General features: G+C 38.2%; 1 protein-coding gene across 3 annotated transcripts in view; it reads right to left on the minus strand.

Annotated features, from left to right (window-relative positions):
- Nucleotides 1–4,193: 4,193 nt before the first annotated feature.
- NCAPG2 (non-SMC condensin II complex subunit G2) overlaps nucleotides 4,194–20,081 on the minus strand; it is a 45,108-nt gene continuing 29,220 nt past the window's right edge. For all 3 annotated transcript variants that reach the window (XM_062621498.1, XM_062621495.1, XM_062621497.1), the window contains exons 20-28: nucleotides 19,657–19,773; nucleotides 19,408–19,551; nucleotides 16,768–16,867; nucleotides 15,898–16,082; nucleotides 15,117–15,260; nucleotides 13,979–14,082; nucleotides 8,357–8,454; nucleotides 7,850–7,952; nucleotides 4,194–4,337 (exon numbers count right to left, since the gene is read on the minus strand). In XM_062621498.1, the coding sequence (XP_062477482.1) occupies nucleotides 4,286–4,337; nucleotides 7,850–7,952; nucleotides 8,357–8,454; nucleotides 13,979–14,082; nucleotides 15,117–15,260; nucleotides 15,898–16,082; nucleotides 16,768–16,867; nucleotides 19,408–19,551; nucleotides 19,657–19,773 (1,047 nt within the window). In that variant the 3' untranslated portion in view covers nucleotides 4,194–4,285. The remainder of the gene's footprint in view (nucleotides 4,338–7,849; nucleotides 7,953–8,356; nucleotides 8,455–13,978; nucleotides 14,083–15,116; nucleotides 15,261–15,897; nucleotides 16,083–16,767; nucleotides 16,868–19,407; nucleotides 19,552–19,656; nucleotides 19,774–20,081) is intronic.

A 20,081-nucleotide genomic window follows, 5' to 3' on the forward strand; every position in this document is an offset into this window, starting at 1 on the left:
AGAAGACTAAGGACAAGTCTGTGCTGAACAACCTAACCCAGTGAAAAAAACTCAGTAATTAAAGCTAAAATTACAGCTTTTTTGACGCCTAGGGCTGTGCCTAGTCATGCTCAGGCAAGCAACACTACAGCTGCACAGAGCAAGGACTAAGAAGTCTTATCTGAAGTAGATTAGGCAAGATTTGTGCCTATTTGCAATGGCTTAGTGAAACTGAAGAACTGCTGTCTGCCTGAGAAAGTCCTGTGGCTGTTCCTGAAGGCTGCCCTTGACCAGCTAATCAAGACACATAGACCAAGCTGTGCTCTTCTGTCTGGCATGGGCAGCTGCCACTGCATGTACAGCACCCAGCACAGGCACAGCAGGACATTCTGCAATGAGCTTGGCTCACAAGCCCCAGAAACAGATCAGCAAGTAATACTGCAACGTAGCTGGTGTGCCTCGTGATTTCACACTGCAGTCATTATCACAAGTATTCTTCACTAAGTATTTATCAAGTGAGGTGAGCAATTTCATCAAAATTAGTCTCTCTCATTTCCTTCTGTAAGTCAGAAGACCTCAAAGCCCTCAACAGCAGCAGCACATGCTGTTAAAATGCAAAGTGTGTTGTAGCTATTAGGGCAGTAAACAGCAGGTGTGTTCTGGGTTCAGCAGTCTGATTTTTTTTTTTGTTAGGATTTTTTCTTTTCCTTGGCAAGTCTGAAAGTTTGTGTGCTTGGACCTGTACTTTAAAGCATTTATTTGCTAAGGATGGAGCTTGAGAGCTTCCCCAGGTTATTCTTTAGCTCATCATTTGAAGCTGTGCTAGATGGAAGACTGCTGGACTTTGTTTCCAGCCAGATGACAGCAAATGACCATTGTCATCAAAAAAGGGACCAAGTCTCTACAAATAAAGTTCAAACATTACTGCAAATAGTTCAAAGATAGTGCTTTCTTTAGTAATACTTACACTGAATATATTTGCTTGAAAGGGAGCCTGATAGGCATGCCACTTACAGGTACAGCTATGACTAGAAAGTTTGCTCTTCAGGTGGTTGTACGTTCACAGGGCGCTGCCAGTGCAAATTGCTCAAAGTAGTATCTTAGAATGGGATTATCTTGTTCATATTTTGAGCATTTTTATTAATCAAAGTCAAGTTCAACTTCTTAGAAGAGGTGTAAAGATCTCAAAGGGTCTGTCTAAATAGGCAATTCTCAGATATGAGGTCAGGGTAGTGCATCTGGCTGGACACCAAGATTATTCTATAACAAAACCCAAAGACCAAACCCCCTCTCCCCCAGCAGCACTTCAGCAACACTTCTGATTAATAAGATTAAACCGATCTATTTTACATGTTTCCAAAAGACAGATTAGCTAAGAAACATACTACGTATTTACATCTCTGACACAAGAGAAAAATGAAAGGATTCAGCATTTTGGCAGAACATAGTTTGCAAGGAAAACAGCCGGTAAAACCTAGAACTCTGACACTTCTGTGAAATTTGCCACAAGAAACCCAAGGCCAAAGCACTGAGAGGGGTCCTAGGAGCACCATTATTTGTGTTGAAGAAAGCCAACATTTTTTTGTCTGTCAGAGTAATTATAGTAGAAATGAACTAGAAACTGAGCTGAAATCTCTACACCAGCTGTACAATTAATGCAATATGATTTCCACACTTTGGAGGACCACTTGAGCAGCAGGCAGTAAGAGGACAAAGGTTTGTCTTTAAATTTGCTTACCCTTCCTAGCAATATCACTTCCGAGTTCTTCAAGAACTCTGCCCATTTCTGATGTTGGCATTACCATTCTTTCTTTCAGGCTCTGGGATATTACATCTTTAATAAGTCTTCCATGAAAAGTGAAAACTGAAAAAGCAGTATGATACAGTGAGGAAAAACAAGGCAGTAAGTTTGGATTCTCTTCTAATTTAATAATATGAGCAAATACTGAAAGACTGAGTAGCAAAAAAAAAAAAAAAAAAGCAAAACAAAACTGTGATTTACATATTCATTGAGTAATTTGTATAATCAGAAGATTTAAAAGGTCATTACTGGAACACCTGCCTGTTAACAGATGTAGAAGAATGAAGGCCAGAGAATACAGGTTTTATGAAGACACTGACAGATAAACACTTGGCAGACCCACAGATACCTGCTGTGGCAGCAGTATTCTCTTTGGTCAGGCTGGTGTTGTGGGTAAGGTAAATCTTGAATTCATAAATACAGCATTATGAGCTGTGCTAGCTTTGGCTGGGGTAGGGTTGATTTTCTTCAAAGTAGCTAGTGAGGCTATGTTCTGTATTTCTGTTGAAAACACTGTTGATAACTCAGGGATGTTTTTATTACTGCTGAGCAGTGCTTGCACAGAGTCAAGGCCTTCTCTGCTCCTCACCCCACACCACCAGTGAGTAGGTTAGGGCTGCAAAAGCAGCTGGGAGGGGACACAGCTGGGACAGCTGACCCCATATGACCCAAGGGATATCCCACACCATATGACATAAATCTAGAGGGAAAGTTAGTGGGGAGCTGCTGCTGCTGCTGGGTAACTGTCTAGGCATCAGTCGGTGGTGAGCAACTGTTTTCATTTGCAGCACTTGTCTTGATTGGGTTTTATTTTCTTCCCTTTGTTCCCCCCTTCCCTACATTAAAAAAAAAAAAAAAAGTAATTGAAAAGCAATAAAACTGTTTTTTTTTTTTTTATCTCAACCCACGAGTTTTTTTCCTCACTCTACCTTACCAATTCTTCCCTCAACCCACCAGGGGTGGGGGTCATGAGCAACTGGGTGTGGAGTGCTTAGCTTCCAGCAGGGATTAAACCATACCATGAGCTTAAACATCTAATTTGCAGGTATCTCAGTTAAAGCAGAATAACATTCTGGCATCAGCATTCTATTACTAGTTTTAGGAGAGCATCTGGTAGCATTGAGAAAATTAAATAAGTGCCTTGCATGTCTGCATTATCTGCATCATTAGGATTAATTTATAAAACCAGCTAAATACAAAGCAATTTAACTCCTGCATTAATCAAGTAAACATTTGATAGCTATGGCATTTCCCTTCCATTATACTTGTCACTGAATCACACGAATATTCCAGTTGGAAGGAAGCTCAGGAGAATATCTGACCCAATCACCAGCTCAAGCAGGACTAACTTTAAAATTATACCACAATGGTAAGGGCCTTAGTTAGCCAAGATATGCATGTCTGCAAGGATAGGTGCTCCACTGCTTTTCTGAGCAACCTGTTCTTCCATTGCCAGTTTCAATTTAGTCCCGTGATTATTTTTTTCTCATATCCAGCAAGAATTTCTCTTGATGCAAGTTGTTCCAGTTGCCTCATATTCTCTTCATGTGTACCTCTGAGAAGTCTTTTCTTAGTCCTTATCCAGGCAGGTAAAGACAGCAGTAAGATCACTCCTCTGCACTTGGCTAGGCTGGTGTACGGCGTTAATCCACTGAGGAAAGAAGAGTATGTGTCTTTGTTGAACATTATGAGATTTGTTGATCCTTAAGTCCAGCTTGTCAGGATCTCATGGAATGGGACAACCTTACCCTCACTGAGTTAACCATTACTCCCAAGTTGGTGTCCTCTGTCAACAGGCCAAGGTTGTATTTCATCCCTTGCCCAAAACTTCTAATAAAACTGTTAAATAATATTGGCAACAGTATCTGCACTGAGGAATGGCACTAGCAACCATGTTGTTGCATTATTATTCATCAAGGTCCAGCCAGTTTCCCACCCACCTCTCTCCCACTTGGCTGTAAGGATACTAAAACCTGTGTGAAAGTCATTGCTAAGGACAGGAAAACTGACATTCTCTGCTCTCTCTTCTTCCACACAAGGGAGGGCCGTTGTGTTGGTTTGGCAGAGTTGGCCCCTGGTGAAGTCATGACGGCTGTTCTCAACCACCATTTTGTCCTTCACGTCACAAAATGAAATCATTTCCATAACCTCTGGGAATATATTCTGTAGTCTTTCCAGGGTCACCTGCTGCCTCAAACTCAAAATATACAAAATTTTGTAAGGTGCAATTATTACTTGTTTTATAAAAACAAAGATACTGGTTTTACATGCCCCCCTCCCCTGCCCCCCATAAGGCATTTTTATACAAAATAAAGTCTTTACAGCTGTTCGAAAAATCTTTACTATTACATGATTTCTATAGACAATTTTACACGTTTCCTGGTCTGAATGTACAGAATACCAGAAAACAAACTTAACTACTAATAAGTTTACAAGATAATTTATTTTTTTTTAAAACAATGCATCTTCCATCCCCTGATTTTCATGACTAAGGTTTCCACATGGTCAAGGATTCAGAAATTCATCCAAAACTTTCAGAGATGATTCACACAGGATTCTGAAATGACATAAATACATAACAGGGTTAGATATGCTAAAAGCTAAATCAGTCCGCTACTATCTGATTTCTCAAAGTACAGCTACAGCACAATTTCTTTGACCAGTTCTTCCATATTATTTTAAATATTACATATGCCTTTACAAATTACTTTTGAAACAGGTGGGGATTTTTCTTTGAACTTTTTCATTTTTCTGCTGATCATCTCTTGCTACAGCACAACCTACAGCAAGCCAGTTTAAATTACTGTGTCAATTCAAACACACTTTCTAATATTTCATTGTCTATTTAAAGAACCCACACATTTTCTTCACAGCGCTTGTACTCTTTTTTTTAAACACAGTCAAATCCTTTACCAATAATTCATACTAAGGCTGCTTTTCATTTCTTTATTTTCTTCCTTTCTCCCTCATTCTTCAGCCTTCATAATTTTTCTCTCCACCTGTGACAATTTTTTTACCAAGCTTGAACTATCTATCTTATTTTTACGAGCAAGTGTCTCTGTCAGCTGTGTATACACCCATATTAGTCCCTCTCCAACTTTCCTTTGTCTCCCATTAATCCCCAAACATCCGCAAAGGCCAGCTCTGAAATTGCCATATGGCAGGCGCTTACCTTCTTGCATTCCCTGACACTGTCACCCAGCCTTTGCAGTTGTGTTCTCATACAACTTCTAACACTGCTCTAAAATATCCTCAAAAGACAAAACCAGGCACTTTGGTCTTCTGTCAAATCATTATTTCACTGTTAACCACTATAAACTTTATTCTTCGCGTTACTTTTGTAACAGATTTCCCTGTATTTCTCAACCAATTTTTTACCCTCTATATTTTATTATTATAGTCCTGGACTGATGTCCCAAATAAGCAAGGCTAGTCAGTCACTAATTATGACGAGTTAGGGCATTTGTCACAAGATACCACAATGAAATACAAGAGGCACGTCTGCACTTCCATGGCGGTACATTGGATGTCAGGGCTCCCTGAATTCAGACCGCTGTGGCTGCGTCACATACTTCTCTCTCTAGTGCTACATCCTTTAACCATGGAAGTCAGCTGTCAGAATAATTATTTATAGATGCAATAAGAGTGCAATACAGAGTTTGGGAAGCAAGCTAAATGATAACAGTAAATAAATATAATTTGCTAAATTTCAGTTCTAACACCCATACATCAATATGTTAATTAAAGAAAAACCAAAATATTAAGTAAAAGGTATTACTCTATAGCACGTTTGGTTTTATAGGGCAGTGAACATTTTTCTCTAGCCTCCAAATCACTGCACTGACAGCTTTATCTGCATTTTTTTTGTTGGGCATAAATATTTGCATTTTATAAACTAAACAAATTTGTGTGCCTTTACTCTTGAGGAAATTCTTTCAATATAAAATATGTTGTCCAGAATTTTTAAGTGCACTGAACAGCATTTTAAAAATAATAGACGCACAGGGACATCTTAAACTGCTAACTCAGCTGAAGAGGGAAGACTAAATTACAATGAAAAGTTTTGCTTCTGATTTAGCATAACAATTCTTTGTTTAATGGCAGCACTTTAATTACTACACCAGACAGCATTTTTACTTTTTTTGTCTCTATGCTAATATGTAATACATTACTTATAAGTCTAAATTTAAGATGCTGGCACAGAATGCCAAGTTCTCTTGGGAAATTAAAGAATGTCGCTATTTCCTGGTATAACTGAGTATTAAAAAAAAATAATCCCTCAAACAGTTATAAGATAGTGCATCCAGAAGCAAAAAGTAATAATACTACTGAGTTAAAAAAAAAACAGTAATATTTTTTAGCACACATCATTGCAGCATTGTGTGTTATAAGATTGTGCTCAAAGCAATGACCAGACATCAAGTCTGTAGCATTCTATAACTAAAAAGCTGGTGTTTGGTAAGTAGAGTGGTATGATAAAATACTTTACAAACAACAGGGCACATTTCAGGATGTACCTCATTCCATTTTATTTATACATTAGTACACTAGTACAAATGGCACATCAGAGGAGGCCTGCCCTGGTACAACGTTATATCTACCCGAGAAAGAGCAAACACACTTTAAATCAGGCAAGCAAAACCTAATCACTGAAGAGCTTCCTCCTAACCTTTTGTTAGCATGAATTCTTTTACCCTTCTGGCGAGTAAAAAATCCCCAATGTACCCATACAACTATGAATACTCCCAGATTCTGAAAAGCTGTGTGAAAGCTTCTGAATTTTGTTACCATATTCCAATTCTGATTCGTGATAAAAATACTTCCTATCATTATGTTCACATTCCTAATGCTTTAATTTTATCTGCAACGATCTCTTGGTTTTGTATTATACAAAACTAGCTATTCATATATCACAAAATTAAAACCCTGTGTAGCATCATATGTTCTTCATCTGCCCCAAATTCCAGGTTGATTTGTCCCTGTTCACTGGGCAGAAATGATCATACAGATTCATAAAGCAATTATCTGTGTTCTTACTGAAATTTATAGCCAGTAGTGCACTCAGGAGGCAGCAGTTACTCATTTTAATGTGCCTATTTATTTAATCATGTTAAAATTTGCTTTAATTTCTCAGCCTTTACTACTGCCTTAAAAGAACTGCAAACTGAATCATGATACTCTGCTGCTCACCTTTCCTTTCCATAACATTATTATTTTAAAAAATATTCTAGTGGAACTCTTGCCAGCCCAACATTAAATGATTTCATAAGGGAAAAAAAAGTGGGGTTTGTTTAGTTTTGTTTCTAAGCCAGGTCCCCAAAAAAAGAAATTTGTTCACAGCCAAGTAACTAATTAACACAATGTATCCAGGCAGCAGAGTCACTTTGGCTTAGAAGTCCAATTATGTAATAACTTTATTTTTTTTTAGCAAGATAATTTTTAGTTCTTTATTAATTTTATATTACAGGAGCACAATGTCAACTGCAGAAGCCACTCAAAGTCTTGACAGCAATATTCCTGTTTTCTATTTACTTAGACCATACAGGAAATGGAAGTGAAGGGTAAGGATCATCAGTTCGAAGAATCTCCAAAAAGAGCAGAATAAGATCACCCATGGAAAGGTCTCGAGGTCATTGTTACATTCAGTTAAATTTTTACCATCTGCATAGGTATGGATTCACATACCTAATACCAAAATGTATTGGCATTACTACAGAAAAATCTTCTAGTAATAAGAAACAATAAATAGATTGCTTGGTTTGTTACACCTGCTGCCAACAGAATTGAATTTCAGAACCAAATCCTGCAATGCACAGGATCAAGTCATAACATATACCAAATGAATGCAACAAAGCAAACTGAACATGTAAAGACTGCAATTACAGCAGATGTATGGGCAAGATATTTAATACTGTGCTGGGATGAATGCCTCACATTTTTTTAATCTGCTATTTTAAACCTTCCTATGTATCATTCATAATGCTCTCTATTACGCAAGTACAAACCAAAGAAAATTACTGCAGAGGAGGCATAGGAGAGGTTAGTGTTAATTTCCCACAGTACATTTACCTTTCAGAGCAGCTATATTCTTCTGTGGCAGCATCCTTGTGTGTTACCAGTTTCCTTTGAATGGCAGGTGCAACATCCTTTAGAAGTGACGTTTTGTGCTTACCTATTTGAAATAAGATTATGCCGAATTTGAACAAAAATAGTAATTTGCATAAAAAACCTTCTGCATATTTTCAGAGTATTTTTTAACATAAAAGAATGTTTAACGAAAGATTAGATTTTAAATTAAGATTTTCAGTGTCCTGGATCAATTGCTGTGTACTTCAACAAATCACAGAGATGAATGTTATGAGTTAGCAGACAGATGTATTTCTAAATTCACTGCATAAAGATTGAAAGTCCACAGCTTAATGATATAATTCACAATTATATATAACCTTAAATCCTGTAGAAAAATGGTAACTTAACAGGATAAAGGGAAGTGTCTCTTAAATTGTATAAGAACTTACATTATATAGCACATAGAAAAAAGAAAGAAAAACTATGGACAAAAATGGTTTGACTGACCTTTAATTATGATCACAATGCAGACAGTAGCTGTTAGACTAAAAATCCCTTCAATTTCTTCAGAGAGAATGCATTCCATTAATTCATTTAAAAATGACCTAATTAAAAAATAAAGCAAAAATATACTAAAAATCATTTCTTTCAAAACAGAACTGGACAGACCAAGTCTGTGATTATGCTACCCTGCCACCATAGCTTCAAAGATGTCCAATAACTACTGCTTTTGCCTGCAGGGTAACTGAAGATTACATGCTGCTTCTGGAACTGAAAATATCTGAGTTAGCAGAATGGTAAATTGCTTGGGAAGAAAAGAAAAATTATATGGAATTCAAAAATTAAAATAGATGATTTAGGGAGAACAGCTATGGGGGACATTACCGTGGGAATCTGTTACAGACTGTCTGACCAAGAGGACTCTGTGGATGAAGCGCTCTATAGACAGATAGGAACAGCCACATGCTCACAGGCCTGTCCTCATGGGGGATTTAAACCACCCTGATATCTATTGGAGGGACGGTACAGCCCGGCACAAGCAATCCAGGAGGTTCCTCAGTTGTGTAGAAGACAACTTCCTTCTGCAAGTAAGAGAGGAGCCGACAAGGAGAGGTGCCATGCTTGACTTCATGCTCACCAACAGAGAAGGGCTCGTTGGAAACGTGACGCTCCAGGACAGCCTTGGATGCAGCGATCGTGAGATGGTCGAGTTCGAGATCCTCAGGACAGTGAGAAGAGCGTGCAGCAAGCTCACTGCCCTGGACTTCAAAAGAGCAAACTTTGGCCTCTTCAGGAACCTGCTTAGTAAGGTTCCAAGGGATATAGCCCTAGAGGGCAGGGGGGCCCAAGACTCTTGGTTGATATTCAAGGATCACCTGCTACAAGCTCAGGAGTGTTGTGTCCTGACTAGAAGGAAGTGCAGCAGAAGGGCCAGGAGACCTCCTTGGATGGATAAGGAGCCACTGAGGAAACTTTGAAGGAAAAAGTAGGCTTATAAAAGGTGGAAGCAAGGACAGGTGGCCTGGGAAGAACACACAAATGTCCGGGAAGCTAGGGACCAGGTTAGGAAAGCTAAGGCCCAGTTAGAATTAAACTTGGCTAGGGATGTTAAGGATAACAGGAAGGGATTCTACAGGTACACTGTGAATAAAAGACAGACTAGGGACAACATGGGCCCTCTCCAGAAGCTATCAGGAGAACTGGCTACCCTGGATTTGCAGAAGGCTGAGGTTCTTAAATTACTTCTTTGCCTTGATCTTCACTGGCAAAGGCTCTGACCACACCACCCAAGTCTTGGAAGGCAGATGCAGGGACTGTGAGAATGAAGACCTTGCGCCCACTGTAGGAGAGGAACTGGTTTGAGACCATCTTAAGAATCTGAACGTGCACAAGTCCATGGGACCTGACGAAATCCATCTGCAGGTCCTGAAGGAGCTGGAGAATGAAGTTGCTAAGCCACTATTCATCATATTTGAAAAATCATGGCAGTCAGGTGAAGTTCCCTAAGACTGAAAAAGGGAAATGTAACCCCCATTTTCAAGAAGGGGAAAATGGATGACTCAGGGAATTACAGACCAGTCAGTCTCACCTCTGTGCCTGGCAAAATCTTGGAGCAGATTCTCCTGGAAGGCATGCTAAGGCACATGAAAATCAACAAGGTGCTTGGTGACAGCCAGCATGGCTTCACTAAGGGGAAATCCTGCCTGACCAATTTGGTGGCCTTCTAAGATGGGGCTACAGAACTGATGGACAGGGGTAGAGCAGTTGATGTCATCTACTTGGACTTGTGCAAAGCATTCGACACTGTCCCAACACAACATCCTTGTCTCTAAATTGAAGAGACATCAATTTGATGGATGGACCACTTGGTGGATAAAGAACTGGCTGGATGGCTGCACACAAAGAGTTGTGGTCAATGGCTCAGTGTCCAGCTGGAGACCAGTAACGAGTGGGGTCCCTCAGGGATCGGTGTTGGGACCGGTCTTGTTCAACATCTTTGCCACTGACATGGACAGTGAGATTGAGTGCGCCCTCAGCAAGTTTGCCAATGACACCAGGCTGTGAGGTTCGGTTGATGCGCTGGAGGGAAGGAATGCCATCCAGAGGGACCTCAACACGCTTGTGAGGTGGGCTGATGCCAGCCTCATGAAGTTTAACCATGCCAAGTGCAAGGTCCTACACCTGGGTCGGAGCAATCCCAGGCACAGCTCCAGGTTGGGCAGAGAAGAGATTCAGAGCAGCCCTGTGGAGAAGGACTTCGGGGTGCTGGTCGATGAGGAAATGAACATGAGCCGGCTTCAGTGTGCACTCGCAGCCCAGAAAGCCAACTGTATCCTGGGCTGCATCAAAAGGAGCGTGACCAGCAGGTCGAAGGAGGTGATCCTGCCCCTCTACTCTGCTCTCCTGAGACCTCACCTGGAGTATTTTGTGCATTCTGGTGTCCTTAACATAAAAAGAATATGGAACTGTTGGAACAAGTCCAGACGAGGGCCACCAGGATGATCAGGGGACTGGAGCACCTCCCGTATGAAGACAGGCTGAGAAAGTAGGGGCTCTTCAGCCTGGAAAAGAGAAGGCTGTGTGTGGACCTCATAGCAGCCATCCAGTATCTGAAGGGGGCCTTTAAGGATGCTGGGGGGGGACTCTTCATTAGGAACTGTAGAGATAGGACAAGGGGTAACAGGTTCAAACATAAACAGGGGAAGTTTAGATTGGATATAAGGAAGAAGTTCTTTACTGTAACGATGGTGAGGCACTGGAATGGGTTGCCCAAGGAAGCTGTGAATGCTCCAACACTGGTGATGTTCAAGGCCAGGCTGGACAGAGCCTTGGGTGACATGGTTTAGTGTCAGGTGTCCCTGCCCATGGCAGAGGGGTTGGAACTGGATGATCTTAAGGTCCTTTCCAACCCTAATTATTCTCTGATTCTATGACTTTCCAATTACAATACAGTGAAGAACATTTGTAACAAAAAACAGCCCCAAAACACTTCCAAACTACATTTTACGTACTGAAAATATGGACGGACTAATAGAACCAAAACAACTGTTCATTGTAAAGTCTGAGATAAATACAGACTCAATATGTATCTTAAGAGACTGACTTTTAGCAAACTTTGGCAGTGGTTTGGGACATATATCAAGTTAAGAAAAATGAATTAAGGGAGTCAAGGAAGAGGTCTAGCAACTCAGCTAAACACTGCAATGTGGATTAAGGCAATACTGCAGAATGAAACCACTAATTGCTTGTTATTGGTAATGTGTGTTTATGGTAAAGAAAAAAAAAAAAATTAACTCAGAAGCAGTTCTCAAAAATTCTAAAGTAATTCTTAGAACGGATAAAAATAAAAGAACACGAAGGATAAAGCAGATGGACAAGATCTGTAATTCCTCAGAGCATGAAAGTAAATGCTCTGTGAAGAACTAAAGAGGAAACTGAGAGCAGTAGATTCTACAATAGCTTTCCCCAAAACATTTCAAAATACCTTTGGTAATATTATCATCATCTGACACCAAAACTGAATATCATAAATACCCACTTCTGACTTTAATTGTTCTTCAGGCTTTTATTGTGCTAAGATACCAAAATGAAATATGCAGTCAAGAAGGGATCCAACCTCCACTAGTGATTGAGTAAATAAACTTTCTAGAAGCTCAAGTATTGCTTCAAGGAGCTGAGAAAGATGAAACCTCTTCAGGTTCTGAAATAAGTGTTATCCAGTTGCTTATGAATTGCATTAAATTTATGACATCACTGTGGACTAATCTGACAAAGTATTGATTCCATTTCATAGAATCATAGAATAGTTAGGGTTGGAAAGGACCTTAAGATCATCTAGTTCCAACCCTCCTGCCATGGGCAGGGACAACTCCCACTAAACCATGTCACCCAAGGCTCATATTGCATTTAAATAGCTAACTAACAGTATTCCACTCAGAGTATTGACTTTATTGGTGTCACTGTTTAGGTCAGTAAGCACACTCTGTTTTTCCATGAAGGAACATATGAAATTTATTAACATGTAATAAGATTCACTGCAGCTGCCTTTTCCCACTTCCATCTCAACATGGGTTACATGAGCCTGCCCACAAAAATAAAACAGAGCTGTAAACTGTTTACAAATACATATAAGTAAAAGAGATAGATAAGCAATTGGTTCTTATACAGACAGCTCCCTACTAAAGGAAGGGATACTCACACAACTGGTCAAATATTGCCAAGTCACTCAGTATTATCACTGGTATGAAGATTGAAATTCAGTGCTAGAGATTGACTCATTAGTAACTGAAAACATAACAGACACTGCAAAACCTGGTGCAAGATGACTGTGCATTCACTGAACAGGAGCTCACATCTGATTCTGTAATGTCAAAAGCTTTTGCATTGCTGTGGAATGGTGATGTCTGAGATGGTGAATGCCTTACTACTGTACTCTCATTATGGCCTATCAATACAGATTAATAAAAGAAATCAGCCTTAAAAGTAGCCTCAGTCTTGAGTCACCAGTGGAACCAGATGTAAATTATCTCCTGACTTAGAGAATGCACCAAGAAAATAAATACTAGAAGATAGATACATGTTTATCAAAGTACTCATGGAAACAATGTGGTCCAAACTAGCAGTTTCCTTCATGAAGAAGAATGGACAAGATTCATTTTGACCCCTACAAGAAAAAGTTTCAGAGACATTCACTGAATTTCTGCATCTCTATTTCAAAAGTTTGTCAAATAATGGTGTTTCACTTAAAGAGAGCACAGCTGCTGCCTCATGGAAGAACAAGATTTGGATTAGGAAACCTATTGGAACCTCTCTGAGTCTGTTTTTCAAGTTCAACTAGAGAAGGACTGAGGATAAAAAAATCCAGCCAAACACAAAACTTCATGACAGCAGACAGGGATATTCAATGCCTGTCAGATGAGGGAATTAAGCATTGCAGTTAGTTGTGGTAAGTCACAGAGAATGACGGGTCTTCTAAGGAATACACATTAGCCCCTTGATGATTTGAAGTAAGCTGTGGTGTGTTTAGTCACATAAATAAAAATTGAATATGAACAAACTAAAGAAAATTAAATTCACTTGTCATAGTTTTAGGAGATAGTCAGGGTACCCACTAAATACAGCAATTAAACGATTTTAAGTATAAAAAAAAATAATGACATCCCTACTTTTGGGGGCTTTTATGACTCAAGATACTTTAAAACTATTGTGAATTTTGTGATTTTAATACAGCTATAATACATTTGTCATCTCACTGCAGACATTCAATTAAAGAATTAATGCTATTTCTGGTGAATATTTAATCTCACCTAAGTATCTCTACATTGAAGGGACTAATGTTTATAAGTATCTTATGAAAGAAGCAAGCCAAGATGTATGATTAAAAAATCCATTTAGATGAACAGTCTTGTAAATAAGAAGCATGCTTAGAAGCAGTTAAAAAAGCGGAACCAAGTCAATAACTACAAGCAATATGTCCAGAGAAATGGATTATGAAGTAGTGCAGGTAAATTTAGTAAGCATCTAGTTCTACAGAAAATATTCTAATTTAGAAATTAAAACTGCATTGGTAACATATAAAATATCCTACATTAGCAACAAACTTGGGCAAATTAATGTGGAAACATTTACCTGACAACATTAACTGACTTCATAATTATGGTCAATAAACTGCTTGAAAGAGGAGGAAGGTCTGAAATAGTCTTTGGTATAGTTAAGTCTTTTCCACTGGAACCCTAAAAAAGAAAAAAAAAACCACAACTGTTGTAAATCAAGAAATATATGTATGCAGAAAACATCAAAGCAAATCTGTATTTTAATAATTACAACACGTATTCTTAAACAATCAGAAGAAACATTTATGTGTGTTCTTCAGATAGCCTTAATCCAATTCTGTTGTGTCCAAATAAACAATACACATTTAGAGAGGCTAAATCTAAACCAAATAACCAGTATTTCTATCAAGGCAAATATTCTACAGAGCTGTTCTGAATAGAAGTTTCATTTAACTACATTGTTGGTCACTACTTATAAAGGCACAGCCTAAGAAACACAGACTAGTATCCTCTTTGTCTCCAAGTTGAGGTGTGCATACATAATTTCAAAAAATACTTTAGGTGACAGTGATTTCCTCATTTCCTGTACCAGCTCTTTTTGTATCAAGTTCTGAATAATGTGGCAAGTATTTAATAAGAATTGAATTTTGATTTACTAGTGCAATAACCTGGGGGCAGGAAAAAACCCAGCTAAGATAACTTCCTGTGGGGAACATTCCTAATGTAAGAGTATGAATCTGCAGTATCATTCAAGACCATACAATTTAACTATGCAGCATCTGTGAAGAGCATGCTATCATCCCACAGCCCCTTAGCTGATACATTAATATTTACATGCAAATCCCTGCTATTGTTTCAGTTTCTTCTGAAACACAGAATTTTAGAAGCAGCTCTGTTATACTTGGTACTTTCTGGCAACCATTTATTGCTTCATTTCTGCCTTATCTAGCAACCACAGTAAGAGTACAGCCCCTGCTAAAGAACCTTTGCTCTTCCTTGCTACTTCACAAAGCTTCCAATCTTACTATCCGTATTTGCTCCTAAAATGCATTAGGAACATGCACTGGGAATGCTACCCTTCTTCAAGGACAGTAATGGTTCCTTGGACTTTTTAGCACATACAGTAACCTTTGTCTGTATATTCTGTTGTTCCAATGTAACATTTAAAAAAGCAGTAAGTGGGAAAACAACAACAAAAAAAGTTAGCGCTTTACCTCCTGTAGCACATGATTTATCTCTGCTACTATCGCAGCCAGGAGAGTAGAGAGTACACCTTGATGAACCACTGGGCAAAATGAATGCCAGCACTGGACTGCATGTATAAATTCTCCAAGAGGCACTTGAATAGAGTGAATCAACTACAGCCAAAGAAAAACAGACCTGATTTTTTCAGACTGCTTGAGAATAATTGAAATATTTTAGCAAGCTTCTCTGTGAAGAAGAGCAGATCACACCTTGAAAGCTACTGAAGTATCCCAGTCACCTGGGATAAGAGAGGGAATCAGCATGTTTGGGAAGTCTACTCATAAATTTAAGAGAAACAAACAAAATAATGCTAACTTTTCAGTGAAGAGAGGAGGTTTTGAAGAACTTCAGGACATCATGCATATATTAAAGCTGATATCATTCAGGCTTAAAGAAATAAAATAACAACAATTTCTCCTCCCTCCCAAAATCATAACGCATAATAAATTTCTTTGCTCTGGATTCAGAAAGTTCATTTAATTGCAGGTAAGATTAATAACCTATGAGTACTAATATAGTTCTGGATCATTTGTAACAATGCATTGTTCTCCAATTTACTAGTTTTTGGCATGATGAGACCAACGATGGATTAAAAAACCCCACTGGTAATGAGGAAACTTAAATTTAACTGAAAATGTAATCAGATGTCAACTCCAATAAAAACCTCAAAGTGTTTAAGTATAACCCATTAGTATAAAAAGTATGGATTCATCTCCACATTAGGTAGCAATTACAAGTATAATAGGATACCTGAATCCCTTCTTCCTGCTGTTTCTTGAGTCTACATGCCACAAGTTCTAAAACTTTCTGGAAGATGGTCTGTACAGCACTGAAAAGATTTGCCATTTCATCTGTGTCAGTATTCTGAGTTACAGAAGCTTCAATAATTTCTTTTAAAGCATAGAATACCACTGGAGCACAAAAGCCACCTCTCTCTAGAGAAAGAGATAAACACCACAATATAAAAATTACAATGAGATATTGAGATATTCTTCAGGTACAAGCTTAGACTGAAAAACTCAGTTATATACCATAAATAGCTACAGTTTACAAGTGTAGATGATATATATAGTTTCTGAGCATCCTTATCTGAAATTTTCATACAGTTCAATCAATATTTTCAGTATAAATCCAGTGTTCCTTCCAATCCTTGACATACGGGGATTAAAATTGCTGGTTTCTTAAGTAATTGAGCTCTAATTCTGTCTGTACCACAGACAACTTTCCAAATGTGAGCCAAATTTCAATACTGCTACAATATTGTCTCCTAAGGCATACCAATATATATATCTCAATATACATGTATCACTATAGGGATATATTAAGACTCCACTTTATATAAGCCTCCCTGAATTATATAGTAATAACTGGAATATGAGAGCAAGGAAGAAACATAAGTTATCAACAGTGACATGGTTCTGGGTTGGTTCTTTGCTCTTTTTCAGTTTTCTGAAAAACTGCTGTCACTTTTGATTGTATTATTGGTACTAGCAAGTGTAAGCTGCAAACACCATCTTCTAAGAAACAGACTTCAAAATGCTAAAAGCAACAGTTATGCTAATACAAGGAAAGTCAGCTAAGCATATAAGGAGACATCTATGTTAGTACAAAATACTGTACCTGTTTGTATAACTGGAAGAGCCATATCTAAAAGGTGTGCCTGAAATGCGACATTTCCAAGGCCGACCATTATGACATCTTTGCATACTGTCAGGTAGGCCTAGAAAAGAGATGCAAAAGTGTAGGAGAAACAAAATTTACATAAAGTAACTATTTAGTAAAACCTAAAAGTAAGGAAACCGCAAAATCTTAGCCCAGTTTCCCTGAAAGCTGGTGCATCTACTTGGAGTTACTCAGTTTTCAGCCTCTGAAAAGCAGGATTTTCAAACAGTTCTCCAGATGCTTCCATTGCCCTTTCCTCCAGTAAATGCAGTTTCTCAAAAGGCAGTAAATCCTCTGCCTTTTTCAATCACACTTAGATCAGAGGCATTGATACTTAACATTTACCAAGGCAGAATACAACATCTCTACCTATCTTGAGCAGCAAAATTAAAAACAGCATATAAAAAGAGCTTTTCCCTACAGAAATACACGTTGCATACTAAACAGATTATAATATTAATGTATAGACAGAGTAGAGTAGAGAATTTTTAACCAGTCTAGTATACATGAGCTGGGTTGTTCAAGGACACTGTCTGTGATTTAAGTTAGTCCAAAGCTTTCTGTTGACCAAAATCTGAAAGGTCATATAGCTCAATGCTAAAATCCACCTTGGGTTAATTGATATGACAGGGGAATGGAACAGAAAACAATTCAAAACTAGCTGAACGCACATCCCTTCCCCCATTACGTAATCAAGTGTTTTCTGTGAAGGATAAATGGAGATAAGGGGTAAGGGATACTGTCAGTGATGACACTGGGGTTTGTGTCAGAGGGTCTATCAGCCCCACTCATCACATCAGTGGCCTAAAGAGTCAAATCCCCCAGTCAGTTCCTGCCCATAACAACTAGTGCAAAACAGTAACAGACCAAGCAGAGAAGGAAGGGTGAAATGGGAAAAAACAGGATGTCATGGGAAAAGTGATAGAGAAACATAAGTGCAAAGAAACACCCCAGTCCCCTCTCACATACTAGAGCATTAAAGAAGAAACTATAATTATTGTATATTATATGGATATTTGGAGACAAACTAGGTCTGATTTTAATGCCCGTATTGTTACCAAATATACACTCCAAAGCTATTAAAAAGCACAATCAATACCTCATTCCAATAAGAAACAGTATACAAGGTGAGAAGCAAATAGGAGCTCCTTAACAAGCATGTGGCTTATTACAGGAGATGCAAGAGGCCTGGATTCTCTTCTTGACTTCCAGACAAGCCACATCAGCCTTTACACCTCAGTTTTTTTCTCTGGAAATAACGACGCAAATGGACTTTAAGAGTTACTAGTAAAGATCATTTTCCTTCATTATGGGCTAGTCAAATAATATGTCAGATGGGTTTACAGGTAACATGTGCCTAGCTTATTGCTTTATTGATAAAGTTTCATTTTCATTTTGTATTCAAACCTAGGAAATTTATCATAAACAGTCTGGTAATGCTGGTAAAGATTCCCTATTTTGTATCTTGCCTTTCTATAACATTTGAGTTCTGTACCTCCAAACTTTAGAAAAAAGAGCCATAGAAGAGTTATGATATGCATAATAAATTTTTCTTGTAACACAATAACACATAAACCACAAGAAACTTGTACCAGGAACAATTACAGCACTTGTTTGAGTTTACTATGTTTTACACTTTTCAAAAAGCTGCAGCAGTGGGACGTAGTACAAGACTGACCTCATTATTAAGTTCCCAGGTAACTCACACCCTACCTCTCTGCTGACTTCCAAAGATGTTTTATGAGACTCAGCACTAGTATAAAGTATACTGAATTCCTCAGGGTATAATTTTATCTAATTTTTCTAGAAATGCAGGAAGGAAAGGAAGGAAGGTAAGAAGCAAGCCAGCAAACATTGTTGGATCTAAATCCTCTCTCATAATTACACCACCTTCCTGGTCCTCTAAGTTAGCTTCTATTGTGCTATTCAACACAATCTACACAGCTGAAGTGAATCTGTCATTTCCAGGACCTTCTGCACTAAGAAGAATAGGCTATTAAGAGGTAGCACACCACTCAGTTATCCCCTTGTTTTCAGCAACTAATATTCTTTTCAGAGGAGATTCAGTTGCAATCTTAACTCTATGTTAATGCACTTTTCCATAAAAGAGCATAAACATGACCTTTATTTAATATGGGGGATGAGAGACTGAGGACAAGAATTGTTAGAAACCTAAAATTTAGGACACCCAAGTTACATCGCCTGCTGTGCTAGAAGTTTCTTTAGTGGGCATTTTCACAAGTGTGAAACATGAAACATGTTCCACCCTCACTTCAACAGATACGATGAGAATATATGTCATGCACTGGTAGGTGAAAAAAGTCTAAATAAGAACAGAATATTGTATTGTTGATGCCAACTACCTGATTTAATTGCTAGGGTAAGCACGTATTTATAAAATATAATGGTTATAACTAAACACACAAGACAAATTTTGTGATTTTAAGCAATCAGAGGAATAGCAAAAGCACAGATCAGAACTCTCTGTTTTACTAGCTTACTTACTTGCTGGGCTCCAAAACCACCAGTATACAATTGCAATATTTACAGCTTTTCAGATTGGCAACAGTTTGATTTATGCAATAAGAGACCTCTAACCTGGATAATTAGTTCAGGAACATTACTGCGTTTTGAAATGTCATCCTCTTGATCGCTTGCTACTATAAAAGTTAGAACTTGACTTTCTATCCAAGTACCTGTCTCCTTCAGAAGTGATAAGTAATCTTTTCCATTTTCAGAAAACTGGAAAAAAAAAAAGGAAGAATATTAATTGTCTTTCAATACTTTTGCAATTTCCTTACATTGTCAGCTGCAATTCCAGTTTATACTGAAAAGGTATAACTATACCTTGTTCTGAAGATGAATATTCAACCTGCAATAGAGGCTGAAGGCTCTTAGGGCAGTTGTTTGACTGCAGCTACCAGAACCTGCATCGGTTGCTTTCAGAATTGAGCCAAGAACCTCCTGAAATATCAAGGTTTACATTTATATTTTCCTGAAAATCCTTTCAATTGTTTCTTTTCTCAACAGCTTTAAAGGAAAGATTAAACAAACAAAACCACAAAAAAAAAACACCTTCAAACCCAAAACCCCAACAGTCATACTTTCAATTACTATCATTTTGCAGTGCCAGAACTGATCTTCAGACTAATTCTTATAGGCATATTCCAGAAGACAGGTCCCTTAAGAATGCTCAACACTGGATTACAAAAATTTTGAGACACCTAAAAATGACAAGCTGCTTAAAACCTGCCATCTATAAAAAATTCTGA

Source organism: Pezoporus occidentalis, unplaced genomic scaffold (genome assembly GCF_034315485.1).
Source record: "Pezoporus occidentalis ecotype Australia unplaced genomic scaffold, CSIRO_AGI_Poc_V1 ctg23, whole genome shotgun sequence".
In the NCBI taxonomy this organism is placed as follows: Eukaryota; Metazoa; Chordata; class Aves; order Psittaciformes; family Psittacidae; genus Pezoporus; species Pezoporus occidentalis.